The sequence below is a fragment of the Mobula birostris genome, chromosome 12 (assembly GCF_030028105.1).
Source record: "Mobula birostris isolate sMobBir1 chromosome 12, sMobBir1.hap1, whole genome shotgun sequence".
In the NCBI taxonomy this organism is placed as follows: domain Eukaryota; kingdom Metazoa; phylum Chordata; class Chondrichthyes; order Myliobatiformes; family Myliobatidae; genus Mobula; species Mobula birostris.
The window spans coordinates 33,918,907-33,936,759 of NC_092381.1; the positions used below are offsets into that span (position 1 = coordinate 33,918,907).

The window sequence follows — 17,853 nt, forward strand, 5'->3', positions numbered from 1 at the left end:
TCCTAGCACTGTGCAGGAGCTCTCTGACATGCCCCTTGTTTCCTTGTCTTGGGTGCAACATTTTAGGAGTGGCATGATAAATTGCAAGACAAGTCAGATTGAGCTTATTGTCATATGCACAATTAAAGCTCGTAACAGCATCACAGGCATATAGATTAAGACAACGAACAGAACATAAATTATACACGACAGTAAAGAAATGACTGTGCAAAACAAGACATCAGTGCACAATGAAAACACAATTAGAGACAAGTCCGTGGTAGTGCAAGAGATGTTCTGTAGTGCTCCATTGCTAAAGTACAATTCGGGCTGTGCAGGTTGGTTGAAGAACCTGTAGGAAAGTAGCTGTTCTGAGTGGAAGTACTGTGTACTGTGGAAGTAGCTTTTGCCACAGATATTGGTGCTTTATGCAAACAGACTTGCTCTCTGACTCCTTTCTGACTCCTGAGATTGTAGAATTGTTATGGCCATGAAGCCATTGAATAAACTCACAGTCAAAGTAAATTTTATTATCAAAGCACACATATCACCATTTACAACCGTGAGATGCATTTTCCTACGAGCGTACTCAGCAAATCTATAGAACAGTCTATAGAGAGGTATCGTAATATTAACATTTATCACAACAATGTCAATGTATACTTTAAGAAAATAATCTTGCCCGAAACTTGCTGGAGGTCCCATTTGAGTAGTGGTTATTATATCATAGCTCCATGGTCAGGGACAATGAAAAAGTGTACACTGGACTGAAAAGCATCAGGTGTATGTATAATGTGATCTAAGGTTGCATAAGAATGTTGGAAATAATGTTGGCAGATAAGAGAAAACTAATAGAAAACCATAGAAAACAAAACCAGGAAAAATTTTAATTAAATGATTGCAACTTATGTTTATCAGTCTGTGTAGGATTGAGACATGACTTGTTCATAAATTCTAAGATAGATCACATTTTAAATAATATACAGTACACACAAACCTTGGCATGGGATAGATTAATTTTCAACTTGAGCGTACGTATAAGTGTAACCAGTAAGAAGGAAACTAGATGAACCCTAGAGTGGTAAGGTAATACTTATTCAATGTAAAACTTTTATAAGAACCCAGTCTCCCACACTGCTGTTGATCCAAACCAAGTGTACAACATGCCACTGAAGACATTTAAAATAAATTTCTGTTTTTGATTTGGTTTGGTATGGATTTGAACTGAGAAGTGAATGAACGGTGTTAGTCTCAACCAGTTCTACTGCCTGCGGGTGTCGTGTTCAGCCATTTCAATCGTGGCGGGCTGCATTATTTTGGGAGTCTCCAGTTATTGTGGGGCTGATGCAGTGGGTGGTATCTTTCTCGGTGCAGGTGCATTAGGTAGGTACAATAATTTCTTTCTGGTTCTGTTGTTCTTTTAACAGCTTGGCACCAATGTTTATACCCTTTTTAAGTATTAGACCTCATGTTAAGTATACTTTGGTTTATGTACCTCCCTTACATGGAGGAGATGTTCAGTGGCAATGTTCAATCTTCTCACACTATTGACAGGATAGAGTAGCAGTCAGCACAACACTCAATGCTCACCGATTGGGGTTCAATTCCCATTGCAGGCTGTAAGGAGTTTGCATGTTCTGCTTGTGACCACATGGGTTTCACCCCACTTTCCAAAGCAGAATAGGTTAGGGTTGGGGTTTGCAAGTAGTGAGCATGCTTTGTTGGCACCAGAACGGTGGCAACCCTTGTGGGCTGCCCCCTACCACATTCTCAGACTGTGTCAGTCATTGACACAAAACTACATATTACACTGTATGTTTCGATGTTTTGATGTTCATGTGACAAATAAAGCTAATCTTACAAACTCATCTTCTCTTACCTTATAACTCATTTTGTGCTTGTCATTTAACACATAAATAACTCCCAACATCTAGACTTGACATGTTTTGCAGTGTTCTCGCACATTTCCTGGTGAAGTTCAGCTCATCAGGAGACTGGTTCAGACACCTTCTGCTGTGATTCATCTTACTGTTATTGTTATCTGCTCTCACACTGTGTGCACATAATTACATCAGCAATGAACAAAGCATATTTTAGGACAGAATGGTAAAACGATACAGAATTTACAACAGAGAAGGAATCACTTAGCCCAGCATCTCTGCAATGAAGCACAATGACCTGATCGAACCTTATGGAGACCTGCCAGGCACAGCTCATCAGGATACAGCCAAGCACAGGTTTAATATGAGGCTTTCTGCCTCTACTCTACTTCCAGTCTACCACTCGACAAGTGAATCTGTTTTTTCTCATCTTCCTCTGATCCCTCCAACAATTCCTTTACATGTAGGGATGCAAGATGTAGAGATGTGAAACAAAAAACTGTCTGCAAGTCACTACCACCTTACCAATGAAAATGTTTTACCTCCAATCTTTCTCACAATTACTATGCATGCAGAGACACAAGAGACAGCAGATGTTGTAATCTGAAGCAATCTGCAGGTCAAGCAGTATTGGTGGGGTGGGGGGAACAGTAATTGTCAATGTTTTGAATTGATACAGGGTTTTGATCTAAAATGTTAGCGGTTCCTTTGCCCCTAAGCACTAAGAAGTATTGCACCCATATTGGACTGTCTCAGTACTTTTATATTTGTATGTGTAGCGCTTACTTTTTATTCGCAGTTGTTTTGTAAATAATACTACTCTTTTGCACTTCTGGTCAGATGCTAATTGCATTTCATTGGCTTTGTATCTGGCCTCGGCACAATGACAATGAAGTTGAAACTAATCTACCTCACCACCCAGAGGTGCTGTTCAACCAGCTGAGTTACCCCAGCAGATGGCTTTTTGCTTCAAATTTATGCTGCCTGATTTTTGATGGCATTCCTGTTTTACAAAATTTGAGCTCTCATACTTTTTATATATATATCAGCTTTAGTTTTGCCTCCTTATTCCAACACAAATAGTTGGAAACTATCCAAACCTCCCTTATAGCTACAATTTTTTTAGACTTGGCAAAAACAGGATCCAATGGTTGTGATTTACATCCTGTGGAAATAAACCATTTTAGCAAGGATTACAAAAGGTGACTTCACTTCATTTTTATTTCTATAAACCATTTGCTGCCTCTGATTTTAAATATAATATAAACAGAGTGCCTTTGCAAGAGCCAGGTCTGCATGGCCCAATTGCAGACCCTTGCACTTAATGGCCGCAGGTTCACCCCTGGCCTGATTCCAATCCTTGGCTCATCTCCAGCCAATCACAGCTTCACACTTTCTCCCAGCCCAATCTTAGCACACCATCCTCAGGCTCACAGTCATGGAACTTGGCTTAAAGGTGCTTCATTTTCATGTCCAGCTTGATTCTAAGACCCAGACTCATGACTGGCTTTTCTCACAACACTAAGTTCATTACTGGCCTGGATCCACCCCAGCCCTGATCTCATCTCCAGCACAGAGGTGGTGCTGGCCTCAGCTCAGCTTTAGGCTCAACTCTACCTTGATTCCAGCTCAATCCTCATTTGCTTGATGCATCCTGTAATCATCTGCAAACATCCACACTTCTGACCTTACAATGGAAGGAAGATCATTATATAAGTAGCTTCATTAATGGTTAGGCCTAGGATGTCAGTTTGAGGAACTCTTGCATTAATGCACTCACTAGAAATGGGATGATTGATCTTAAACAACCACAACCATCTTATGCTTCTCTTCTTCTCATCTGTCTATCACCTCTCTCTGTTGCCCCTCCTCCTTCCCTTTCCGCAATGGTCCACTCTCCTCTTCTATCAGGTTCCATCTTTTTCAGCCTTCTACCTTTTCCACCTATCACCTCCCAGCTTCTCTCTTCATTCCTCCTCCTGTATCCACCTACCATCTCCCTCACCTAGCTTCACTTATCATCTTGCAGCTTGTACTCCTTCCTCTCCCTCCCTTCCTTTCTTACTCTGGCCTCTTCCCCCTTCCTTTCCAATCCTGGTGAAGGGTCTTGCCCGAAATGTTGATCTTTTATTCCTCTCCATAGATGCTGCCTAACCTGCTGAGTGCTCTGGATTTCCAGTATCTGTAGAATCTCTGTGTTTACAGCCAATTTCTTTGTGTAAGGTATGGCTCCAACCATTGGAATGCTTTCTCCTTGATTCACTGTTTAATTCAATGCTCAGTGAAATGTTGCTTTGATATGAAGTGCAATGATTCTTAACTTATCTCCTTTCAGAATCACTGGGAAACACCTCAAATACTGCTAAGACAGGTTCCTACAGGTTATAAGCGTCTGCATAAAATTTGCAGTTAGCTCTAACAATCTTTTAAAGAAAGGTTTTCCAATATTTTTTGTGGCTTCACAATTTGTACACAAAATTTGCAAACTAAAATGACACACACACCAATTTCTGACATTTTGCATTTTGAAGTAAAGTCAATTTGAGTAGATCTCTCATTTTAGCTACAATGCACAACAATAAAGTTAGAATAGACAAATGAAATAGAATTACGTCTGAGCTTTTTAGCATTTTCTGATATATAGAAAAGTATGGAGCTTCTGCTCAGCGATGGTCTTTAGGGAAAAACACATAAGCATTCGCCTGAGGAATTGTCACATTCGCAAGATTAATATTGTGGCAGTAAAGCACCTGAGTATTAATTGTCATGTTAGGATTTATTTTAATGTTTTCAGTGTTTATCTTTTTTTAAAGCATAAACAATCTTGCCTAGAGCTCTTTGCAGTCTGAGGGTTAAGTCATAGCTATGAGATCAGGCATAATGAACATTATTTGTGGTGTAATCTTGTCTTAAATGCTTCAAGTGATTATACACTTTGATCACAGGAGAAACAGTGATGGAAAAGATGTTGAAAAATGAGAGGCAATTAATTAGGGAAAATGTTAATGAAATATTTGCAATTTCTCTTTATCAAGTGGCATCTGTCGTGACTTGTTGAGGGTTTATGTAATAATTCATTTAGTACTTGCAACAATAAAATGGGATGAAGTAAAATACGGTCTGGAATAAACCAAATAGGAATTTCAGTCTGAAGATTACTAACTTCAATTGGTAACTCTGTTTCTGCTCTCACATCTTATAGGACCATAAGACCATTTGACATAGGAGCATAATTAGGTCATCTGGCCCACTGAGTCTGCTGTGAGTCCTTTTCCACTTGGCCTACCAAGCATTTCAGTATTTTCTATTTATATTTAATTTGCTTTATAGTTACCATTACTGAGACCACCATTAAAAAAATGAGTTATTTTAATACTTGACTTTAAATTCCCTATGGCCTGGTGGGATTTGATCTGAGTCTTAGACTATGAATCCAGTGACCTAACCCAATGCCACCAAATCCTGAATTCACTCTCACATATACAGTATGTCCAATTACCCTCTGAGACTTCCTATATAACTGGTTTCTCAATCCTTTATAACTTCGAGCAATTTGCCCCTTCCTGGATGTTGATTATGAACTATTCATGAAAGGGAAGAATGAGTGTGTAACTTACACCAATTCCCTGAATCGGAGGACTTACATTTCCTATCCAGTCAGCTAAAATATGGAAACAATGCTGTTTTTGTTTGCATAAATAAATGTTTATTCAGTTTCAAGGCTCCTCAGTGAATTAGGTTATCCTATTTACTTTGTAGCTAGTTTGCTTTTCATTCTTAAGAATAAATTGCATAAAATTGTGATTCATTCATTAGTAATTTTACATGTTCAAATATAAAGTGATTTCACTGTGTTAAATGCTCCTCTGGGAGCACTGCCTCAAAGATTGCCTCTAAGGTATTTTGCTTAATAGTCAATTATCCTTTAAATCATCTATATATGAACAGGATTCAAAACCAATTAATAGTTTACAGAATAAGTAGATGGGTAACTTTCCTCTGGCATGTAGGCCAGTAACCCGGCCAAAGATTTAAAATAATTAAGAACTAAAATGAAATGAGGAAATCTTTTGCACAGAGAACTGATAATGACAGATATACGATATCTGAAAGCTTGATTGAGTCCAGTTATGCAGGAAATCTCAGAAGGTAATTGGCCATGTATTTGAGAGTGAACTTAGGGTTTGGTAATGTGGTTTGGGTGGCAGGGTGCAGATACATCTTTACCAAAGGAGTTGGGAGAGGCTCCTTCCCTCCACCAGCCTGCAGATCACCCATGGCCAAGGTTTAGTGCTTGCTTAGCTTCACCTCCCCCCCCCAACAAATTAGGGTCCCGTGAAGCCATAGGAGCAGGTTGTGGATGGTCGTAATAGTGACTGGTGCATATCACAAGTCCTGGTTATGTGACCACTGATACCAGGCAGACAATCTCTGAAAAGTATTGATAATAGCTGGAGTCACCCATCTTGTAAAGACACTACCCAGCAATAGGCAATGGGAAACCATTTCCATAGAAAAATTTGACAAGAACAATCATGGTTACGGAGACCATGAGTGCCTATGTCATACAACACATAATGATGATGAATGATCACTGAACTCATAGCCTAAGACACCATTCAAATGCTTATGGAATTTAAACTCAATTATTTAAATAAATCTAGCTTAAAAAGTTCTCTCAGCAATGTGGTGAACATCTAACTAACTGCTTCTTCAGATCGCTAGTCCAACGCCTTAACCACTTGGCCACGTGCTTCTTTAATATAGGGATGTATAAATGTCAGGAAAGTCAGCATCTCCGGAACTAATAAATAAAATATAAATTTTCAGTTAAGGGAGAATATGTTGTCACTTAAATTGGACTGTCTTTTGAAGATCTGTTAGTTTGAAAGGTTTCTTTCTATGTTGTAAAGTTCTATCTTAAGGATTCCGCATGACAACAGGGCCTTCCAGCCCAATGAGCCTGTGCCGCCAACTGCACGCACGTGTCCAACTAACCTACTGACCTGTATGTCTTTGGAATGTGGGAGAAAATCTGAGCAATCAGAGGAAAGTTACATGGTCATAAGGAATATGTGCCAGCTCCTGACAGACCATGATGGGAATCGAACCCAGGTCTCTGGTGCTGTGAAACACTAGGCTAACCGTTACGTTACCGTGCCCTCTCTAACTTTTTATAATACTTCATCATTTTGCTGCATAGTCGAAGCTCCTGAGTCAAAGGCCTTCCAGTCCTTGTCCTCTTCTCACTACTACCATCAGTCAGGAGGCACAGACAACTTAGATCCCACACCGCCAGCTTCAGGAATAGTTATTATCCAATAACCATCAGGCTCTTGAACCTGTGTGAATAACTTCATTCACCACTACTCTGAACTGATTCTGTGATCTACAGACTCTCTTGACAATTCATGTTCTCAGTATGAACTTTATTTCCACACTTTATCTTCTTTTGCACATTGGTGTTTGTCAGTCTTTGCCTTTTTTTTTTGTAAAATTCTACTGTATTTCTTCTTTCTTTGTAACTGCCTGCAAGAAAATGAACCTCAAGGTTCATATTGAACTTTGAATAAACTGAGAGCAGAACTTTTTTGATTTTCTGACCAATATTCCAGGGAATAAGGAGAAAGGTCTACAGCAGTGTACGTTAAAAAAAATCATAGTAGTATTTAAACTTGTCCCAATATCTGAGGAGCACACACAAAATGCTGGAGGAACTCAGCAGGAAAGGCAGCATCTATGGAAGAATACAGTTGACATTCCAGGCCAAGACCCTTCATCTGATGGTCATCTGTTGAAGGGTCTTGGCACGACTGTACTCTTTTCTGTAGATGCTGCCTGGCCTGCTGAGTTCCTCCAGCATTTTGTGTGTGTTGCTTGGATTTCCAGCAGCTGCAGATTTTGTCTTGTTTGTGATTGGTCCAGTATCTGAGACCAGAGTCAGAATGCAAAAACAATGCTCACCCTTTCCGAGCTGGAGTCTGACTTGCTACTTGGCAACACCTCACTCCACTTTCACTTCACACTGGATAGTCAAACTTTGTCCACGAGGAATAGAACCAATATATAAACCAACTGTAACATATACCTTGTAAAGAAGCTGTCCTACATTTAGGATATTTGAGGAGCAACTGATTGAATAGGAACTTCCTCAACCTCTGGATCTTTCAAGATATGTTAAGCACATAATTAACAGAAACATGGGTGTGTCACTTGGCTTTTGTACCTGCTTTGCCATTTAATAAGGTCAAGGTTGATATTTTACTTTGGCATCTCATTCCCGATCTCAATGGACTGAATATACTGTTTTATTATATTAGACATACCATCCTATTCTCTAACTATTCTAACTATTCCAAGACCTATTGATCTCTGTTTTGAATATTCTCAACAACTGCACAGAGTCTTGTCATCCTCAGAAGTTTTCAGATGACTCTGCCATAGTTGGATACATCAGCAAGGAGATGAGGCTGAGTACAGGGCTACGGTAGGAAACTTTGTCACATGGTGTGAGCAGAATTATCTGCAGCTTAATGTGAAAAAGACTAAGGAGCTGGTGGTAGACCTGAGGAGAGCTAAGGTACCGGTGACCCCTGTTTCCATCCAGGGGGTCAGTGTGGACATGGTGGAGGATTACAAATACCTGGGGATACGAATTGACAATAAACTGGACAGGTCAAAGAACACTGAGGCTGTCTACAAGAAGGGACAGAGCCATCTCTATTTCCTGAGGAGACTGAGGTCCTTTAACATCTGCCGGACGATGCTGAGGATGTTCTACGAGTCTGTGGTGGCCAGTGCTATCATGTTTGCTGTTGTGTGCTGGGGCAGCAGGCTGAGGGTAGCAGACACTAACAGAATCAACAAGCTCATTCGTAAGGCCAGTGATGTTGTGGGGATCGAACAGGACCCTCTGATGGTGGTGTCTGAAAAGAGGATGCTGTCCAAGTTGCATGCCATCTTGGTCAATGTCTCCCATCCACTACATAATGTACTGGGTGGGTACAGGAGTACATTCAGCCAGAGACTCATTCCACCGAGATGCAACACAGAGTGTCATAGGAAGTCATTCCTGCTTGTGGCCATCAAACTTTACAACTCCTCCCTTGGAGGGTCAGACACCCCGAGCCAATAGGCTGGTCCTGGACATTTCATAATTTACTGGCGTAATTTACATATTACTATTTAACTATTTATGGTTCTATTACTATTTATTATTTATGGTGCAACTGTAATGAATACCAATTTCCCCCAGGATCAATAAAGTATGACTATGACTATGACTATAACAATTAAATATAATTAATTAACTAATTAAAATTAATTATAACAATTAAGCCTCTTTGGTAGAGAACTTCAGAGATTAAATGTTCTCTGGATAAAGCTCCATAGTCATAGTCATAGTCATAGTCATACTTTATTGATCCCAAGGGAAATTGGTTTTCGTTACAGTTGCATCATAAAAATGATGATTATGAAGACACGTAGTCCTCTTTTATTGTCATTTAGTAATGCATGCATTAAGAAATGATACATTATTTCCTCCGGGTGGACAAACCAAGACTGAAAAAACTGACAAAACTACATAATTATAAAATATAGTTACAAACAGTGTAATACCATAACTTGATGAAGAAGTCCGTGAGCACAATAAAGTTCAAAGTTTCTCAAATGTCCCACATCTCACGCAGATGGGAGAAGGAAGAAAAACACTCCCTACCCTGCCGACCACAATCCGACTCTGAGTCATCTGAAAACTTCGAGCTCTGATCAGCTTTCCGACACCGAGTACTGAGCGCCATCTCTGTCCGAACGATTTGACCTCCTTCTCAGTTGCCAAAAGCAGGCAAGGCCGGGAATTTTGAGGCCTATCCTCCGAAAGATTCCCGACCACACAGTAATGACAGCAGCAAACGGGCATTTCAGAAATTTCTCCAGATGTCCCTCTGTGCTTTCACGTCCATTCTCCATCAAATCAGAATTGTCCACGGCCCCTATTTAACAGATACAATATCATTTTCACCGGAGAGCTGCGCATGTGCGGTGCGCCGCCATCTTCTCCTCCCGCCATAATTAGATAGTAATAAAACAATAAATAATTAAATAGTAATATTTAAATTATGCCAGGAAATAAGTCCAGGACCAGCCTATTGGCTCAGGGTGTCTGACCCTCCAAGGGAGGAGTTGTAAAGTTTGATGGCCACAGGCAGGAATGACTTCCTATGACGCTCAGTGTTGCATCTCGGTGGAATGAGTCTCTGGCTGAATGTACTCCTGTGCCCAACCAGTACATTATGTAGTGGATGGGAGATATTGTCCAAGATGGGATGCAACTTGGACAGCATCCTTTTTTCAGGCACCACCATCAGAGGGTCCTGATCCATCCCCACAACATCACTGGCCTTACGGATGAGTTTGTTGATTCTGTTGGTGCCTGCTACCCTCAGCCTGCTGCCCCAGCACACAACAGCAAACACGATAGCACTGGCCACCACAAACTCGTAGAACATCTTCATCATTGTCCGACAGATGTTAAAGGACCTCAGTCTCCTCAGGAAATAGAGACGGCTCTGATCCTTCTTGTAGACAGCCTCAGTGTTCTTTGACCAGTCCAGTTTATTGTCAATTCGTATCCCCAGGTACTTGTAATCCTGCACCATGTCGACACTGACCCCTGGATGGAAACATCCCTGAATGACCAGTTAGCATTGTGCCCATTGAGGTACCTTTTGAAGGCAGCAACACACTCAGAATGATGGAGGCACTTGGCAAGTCAGGCAGCACCCGTGGAGGGAAATAAACCGTCGATGTTTTGGGCTGAGACCCTTCATCGAGACAGTCCACAGATGCTGCCTGACTTGCTGAGTTTCTCCAGCAAATTGTGTGTGTTGCTCAAGATTTCCAATGTTTGCATAATCTCTTGTGCATTTTAAACACAGAATCTATTACGTAGAAAAGTTTTAATATGCTGACATGCATTGGGAATTATAACCCGGGAAAACTTCTGTTTGTATAGGGGTGCTTTGTGTTAACATAGAATTCATAAGTAAAACAGTACGGTGATATTACATTTAAATGATTGAACTTTTAGAACACCTGAACACCAATTACAGCACGTGTTTTCTGGATGAGACATGTGCTACCTTGGCAGCATTTTCCAGGACTGAGAGTGCAGAGGGTGAATAACTCGTATATCAAAATGACAGGGAGGGGTGATAGCAGGAACCAGATGGGATGATGGGCAGCTGGAACCAGGTACAAATGCTTGAAGGGACAGGAAAAGTGAGCTCAGGCCAAAGAAACCTACGTGGATAGCAGATGGAACCGGGTGGGGCAGGGTAATTGGCTTTGTTAATGGGGATAGGATGGAGAAGGTGACCAAAGGAAGAGAGAACTAGTGGCTTACTGACCTTGGGAAATTTAATATTCATATAGGTAATTAAATTGTAGGTAATCATGTGGAATATAAGGTATTCTAGTTTGTGTCTTGGGCTCACAGTGGCAGTGGAGAAGGCTAAGGGCAACAAGAGAATGGGGAACGAGGAAGAGTTGGAATGACATGTAACTGAAAGCACAAGATGGCTGTTGCAGACAGAGTGTGGGTGCTCTGCACTATGGTTGTTACTGTCTGCTGGGCCCTAGAATTCCTGCTTTATAAGCGTAGGCTCTGTATCAGGCCTTACGCTAGAAATACATTTGAAGATTCCTTTAGGAGGTATAAAGAAAAGATGAAAGGTATTCATCATCTTTCTTTGGTCTAAGACCCATCAAAGGCAGGCACGGATTTAGGATGACAGCCTGAAAGGTGCCTCCGATCGCTACTCCCCGCGTCTGACTTCTATGGTATTAATTTTATGACTGGCATTAGACAGGTCAGGTTTTCAAATGACAACTCCCTTGAATTTGGCTGATCAAGGATGTTGTTTTGAATGACAAGAGGACTGGAGCTACAAATTAGTGGAGACTGGAGCTACATTTACTGATTAGTATAGATAAGCTCAAACACTAAATAATATATGCTGGCCCTGGATTTGTAATTAGAATGGATGACTGAGTGTGGGAGCAGCGTGATGACTGACTAACATCGTTAAGTCAGGGGCTCCATAAGCTACAGTGGGTGGATAGGGCTGTATTGTTGATTGCTAGTGAAAAGTTCAGTGGAATCGCCCTTTGGATAAAAAGTGGCTTGCATTATTTATAAGGTACAGAATGACAAGTCTGCCATAAACAACATAGACATTTTTTTGAATGTAATAAACATATGCCACTGCATTAGCTATGCTTAACATGATTACATTTCCAGAGGATCTGTGTTTGCACCAAATTTACTATCTGTAAGAATATTGAAGTGATCAGTTAACAAGCTCTCTGATTTGTCCTACTCAGTCAGTTTCCATTTGTTTCTTGGAGGAGGAAGTATTCTAATTAATTACTTTAAAAGGAAAAAAGATTATTTACAGTTTATAGGGTTTTTAACAACTGCAGGGGATCCAAAAGCATTTTACAGCTGTCCAGCCACTTTTTGAAGCAAAGTTACTGTCCAAAAGAAGGAAACGGGGCAGCTGGTGTTGCCATGGCAAATCCCTATAAACAGTTATATGACAATGAGTAAATAAACTTTTACCTAGCAAGGTCTCTTGTGTTAACCATGCCACACCACCCCCCCACCTGCTTTTCTTAGGACGTGGTGCTGTAGGATCTTTACTGCTACTTGAAAAAGCAGGAGGGGTTCCGTTAACTGCCTCATCATTTCAAAAGAATGGTGAAAACAGTCAAAATACCATAAATTCAGCAGTGCTCCTGTTTTTTTTAAAAAACCTGCTTAAGCAGGCTCCTGGGATGAGGAACTACTTTTGTGTGACCACCTATGGGTTATAGCTGACTGATGTGGCAAATATGGGAACTACAGGATTGGCAGGAGATGACTGGTAGGGTGGCCAGATGGGTAGTGTTGAGAGGCAGTATGCTCCTCCCACTCCGCGCAAGGTTTCTGTGTGGTCTGATGCATGGATTCAAATTCACTCTTAAGATTTTTTGTCACCTCCACCCCTTTGACTCTCAACAGAGCTGCCCCTCAGGGCTGTGTCTTAAGCCCTCTCCTTTACTCTTCTGTATACCCATGACTGTGTTGCCACCCACAGCTCCAATCTGCTAATTGCTGATGATACTACATTGATTGACCTTATCTCAAATATTAATGAGGCAGCCTACAGAGAAGAAGTCATCACCCTGACACTGTGGTGTCAAGAAAACAACCTCTTCCTCAATGTCGCAAAAACAAAGGAGCTGGTTATGGACTACAGGAGGAATGGAGACAGGCTAACCCCTATTAACATCAAGGGATCTGGGGTTGAGAGGGTGAACAGCTTTAAATCCCTTGGCATACACCTCACCGAGGATCTCATGTGGTCTGTACGTATCGGCCATGTGGTGACAAAAGCATAACAGCGCCTCTTTCACCTCAGACAGTTGAAGAAGTTTGGTATGGGTCCCCAAATCCCGAGGACTTTCTACAGGGGCACAATTGAGAGCATCCTGACTGACTGCATCACTGCCTGCTATGGGAACTGTACTTCCCTCAATCGCAGGACTCTGCAGAGAGTGGTGCGGACAGCCCAGCCCATCTGTAGATGTGAACTTCCCACTATCCAGGACATTTACAAAGACAGGTGCATAAAAAGGGCCTGAAGGATCGTTGGGGAACCAAGTCACCCCGACCACAAATTGTTCCAGCTGCTACCATCCAGGAAATAGTACTGCAGCATAAAAGCCAGGACCAACAGGCTCCAGGACAGCTTCTTCCACCATGCCATCTGATTGATTAATTCACGCTGATACAACTGTATTTCTATGCTATATTGACTGTCCTGTTGTACATACAATTTATTACAAATTACTATAAATTGCACATTGCACATTTAGATGGAAAAGTAACGTAAAATTATTATTCCTCATGTATGTGAAGAGTGTAAGTAATAAAGTCAATTCAATTCAATTCATGTGAATGACCTGGTCTGCACAATAGAATTGACTGTATGTAACTAAGGTCTCAATACTGAAGCTGCTCTCATTGGTTGTTGTCCTGTGAAAAGCTCGTAGAATGTATCTGAGACAGCATTCGTGGTACCTTTCCACTTCCTTGAGGTGCTTAATATAGACGGGCCAGGTCTGAGGAGGACAGGAAGCATTGTTTCCCTGAAGACCACAAGTTTTGGGCTGGCTATACTGTCTTAATCAAGTATCTTTTATTCACAATAGAGACAAAGGCTGTGATGATGCATTGAGGGCAGTGTTGAATTTTATAGCCACATTTTGACAAAGACAGGCATTGAATTTGTTCTACAATTCCAGTAAGCTGCCGATCTGCATGATTCAAATGGAGGGATGGATACATCATGGCAAATAAAATTGCAGGAACGGTGTGGGGAAAAAAAGGTTGATGGAACAAGAAAGGGAAAAAAGGATCCTAATACATTCACCTGTTCCTGCAGTTCACGAAAACTCTATCCATAAATACTGTTGCAAATTAAGTAAAATTCAGAAATCCCCATGATACAGAGAACAAGTACAAGCAACGGGCAATGTTTCAGGAACACTGTGTGTAACATTGACAATGCTTGATCAAGCTAATTACAAGATCACACTTTTTAAATTAGCTAACTCGATCTGACAATGTCTTTATTCTCCAGGTTTGACCATTTCCATATTTCCCTTTATCCGGACGTGGATGGAATACAATCATGTTCTACCGTTTCTTGGTAAGACCTGTAAAGCAGCTACAGCCTCAAATCCTCATGTTTTCATTCATTGCCATTCCCAATTCTACTGACAGTATATGCACTATGAAGGGAAATCTTGTTCATTTTTGTCTAAGATTGTATTATTGATGCTATAGTATTTTCTGTGATGTATTAGGGTCCATGTCAAAGCAACACTCACAAAATGCTCATGTTTGTCACTCATATCATCATTAATGCTCCAAAACATTCCATATAATAATATTATAATTGTGAAATAATAAACACCAGAGACCCTGCAGAGGCTGGAAGTCCAAACAACACGCACAAGATGCTGGAGAAACACAGCAGATCAGGCAGCATCTATGGAAATGAATGAGCAGTCGACATTTTGGGCTGAGACTCGAAAGGGAGAGGGAAGAAGCCAGAATAAGAAGGTGGGGGGAGGGGAGGAGGATTAACTAGTAGGTGGATGAGGGAGGGGGGATGAAGTAAGAGGCTGGGAGGTGATAAATGGAAAAGGCAAAGGGCTGGAGAAGAAGGAACCTGATAGGAGAAGAGAGTGGATCATGGGAGAAAGGGAAGGAGGAAGGGAACCAGGGGAGGTGATAGACAAGTGAGGTGAAGAAGTAAGAGGCCAGAGTGGGGGAAAAATCCTGGAAAACAGAGAAATCAATGTTTATGCCATTAGTTTGGTGGCTAGCAAGACAGAATATAATGTGTTGCTCCTCCAACCTGGGAAAGGCCTCATCATGGCAGAAGAGGAGGCCATGGATTGGCCTGTCAGAATGGGAAAACGATAGAAATTTAAATGGTTGGCCACTGGGAAACTCTGCTTTTTGTGAATGGAGTTAAGGAGCTCAACAAAGAGGTCCCCAAATCCATGCCTGGTCTCACCAATGTAGCAGATACATTCGAAGCACCAGATACAGTAGACAACCCTAACAGATTCACATGTGCAGTGTTGCCTCACCTGGAAGGACTGTTTGGGCCCTGAATGGAGGTCAGGGAGGAGGGGAGTGGGCAGGTGTATCACTTCTTTCACTTGCAGGGAGATGTGCCAGGAGGGAGATTAGTAGGGAGGGATGTCTAGATGAAGGAATCTTGGAGGGATCAATCCTTGTGGAAAGTGGACAATGGGGATGGGGGAGATAAAGATGTGTTTGCTGGTAGGGTCTTGTTGAAGATGGCAGAAGTTTCAGAGAATGATGTTCTGGTTTTGGATGTTCATGGGGTGGTGGATGAGGACAAGAGAAAAACTATCCTCATTAAGGCGGCAGGAATGTGGGGTGAGCATAGATGTTCTGGAAATGGAGGAGATGCAGACGAGAGCAGTATCAATGATGGAGAAGGGAAACACCATTCTTTGAAGAAGGAGGACATCTCTGATGTCCTGGAAATAAAAGCCTCATCCTGGGAACAGATGCAGTGGAGACAAAACAACTGAGAAAAGTAAATGGCATTTTTACAGAAGACAAGGTGGGAAGAGGTATGGTCAAGTAGCCAGGAGAATTGATGGGTTTATAAAAGATATCAATAGACAGTTTGTCTCCCGTGTTGGAGACAGGGAGATTCAGAAAGGGGAAAGAGGTGTCAGAAATGGACCAAGTGAATTTACGAGCAGGGTGGAAGTTGAAGGCAATGTTGATGAAATTGACAAGCTCAGCATGGGTGCATGAAACAGCACCAAAGCAGTTGTCAATGTCATGCAGAAAAAGTTGGGGAGTATTACCACAGAAAGCTTGGAATATGGACTGTTCCACGTTGACAACGAAAAGTCAGGCATAGCTAAGGTCCATGCAGGTGCCCATGGCTACACTGTGAGTTTGGAGAAAATGGGAGGAGCCAAAAGAGAAATAGTTAAATAAAACAAGTTTTATTTAATGATATGTTTGATTGTAAAGAATTAACTAAAAGTAAATGGCTGTGCCACCTTAGATAGGAGATATCAGCTTGCACAAAATTGTAAATCTCTAAACAATACACAAATTTCATTATTAGGTGAATTGCAGGAAATTGCTTTTTGTTGATGTTCATATCAAGAGTTTGGTTTACTTTTGAACTCTACCTGCCTTGGATGAGTTTCAGAAAATGGAAGTAATATAAGTTACCTTTGAAGGGAGTGTGGTTGTTCCACAGCACTTGGTGTTGCTGCCTCACACCTCCAGAGTCTTGGATTCAATCCTGACCTCAGGGGTTTGTTTGACTGAGGGTTGCATGTTCTCCCCATGAGTCCATTTGGACTTCTGCCAGGTTTCCTTCTACATCCCAAAACGATGTAAGTAATTAGCAACTGTAAGTTATTCCTGAGTGTCAGTGAGAGGCAAAAGAATCAAATGAGAGTTTATGGACAGATGCAGGTCACGAGTGATTGATACTGAATAAAGTTGAGGTCAATGGGACTTAAAGGCAAGAACTGAGTTGCACCAGAATGTGGAAGCTATGATTATTGGAAACCAATCACAAATCTTCATGAATTTCTCAGGGAAGAGTTCCTCTTGTGAGCTGTTATTTCAATGTCCATCCCCCAACATAAATTGGAGGAATTGGGCTGAGGATATCCTTAAACATTTCCATCACAGTTAGCTCCAGATCCTGTAGAAGCTTGGTTTACATTACTGGCATCTAGGTATCAGAAAAAGGCCATCTCCCCTTGATGTTTAAGAATATCTGTGGTCAGTTTTGCATCATTAGCAAAATCATGAACAGAAATGTAACTGAAATAACCATATTATCATAATGGCCAAATGTACATCAGAGGTGTTTTGCAATAAATAACACATTCTTCAAAGCGTTCCCATTAAACAGACCTTATTTAACAATATGTTTGGTTTGTGTATCAGGTGTGGGGTGATAAAGTGGTTATTGGTCAGCACAGACTCTGTAGGCCAAAGGACCCATTTCTCTGCTATAACCCTCCATAACGCTATGCACCTCGCTCTGTCCTAGAATGAAATTAACAGGAGGCTTCTTGGACTAGAGAGTGTGTCTTATGAGGATATGATGAGTGAGCTAGGTCATTTCTCTTTGTAGAATGAACTTGTGCAATCACTTTGTTCCAGATGCTGACCTTCTAGTCAAAGTCAAAGTCCAATTTATTGTCACATGCACAAATGCATGTAGGCAGAAGTGCAGTGAAATACCTACTTGCAGCAGTATCATAGATACAGAGCATCATATAAGCAACATTCAAAAGAAAAGCATAAATTGTACATAACTTTTTACAGGAAAACATAATTGGAATAAAAGAAATCCAT

The 17,853-nt window shown here is 41.2% G+C and overlaps 1 protein-coding gene across 1 annotated transcript in view; it reads left to right on the forward strand.

Moving 5' to 3' along the window:
• Positions 1 to 1,214: 1,214 nt before the first annotated feature.
• kncn (kinocilin) overlaps positions 1,215 to 17,853 on the forward strand; it is a 41,137-nt gene continuing 24,498 nt past the window's right edge. Inside the window, exons 1-2 of the mRNA XM_072274623.1 lie at positions 1,215 to 1,362; positions 14,549 to 14,617. Coding sequence (XP_072130724.1) covers positions 1,215 to 1,362; positions 14,549 to 14,617 — 217 coding nt within the window. The remainder of the gene's footprint in view (positions 1,363 to 14,548; positions 14,618 to 17,853) is intronic.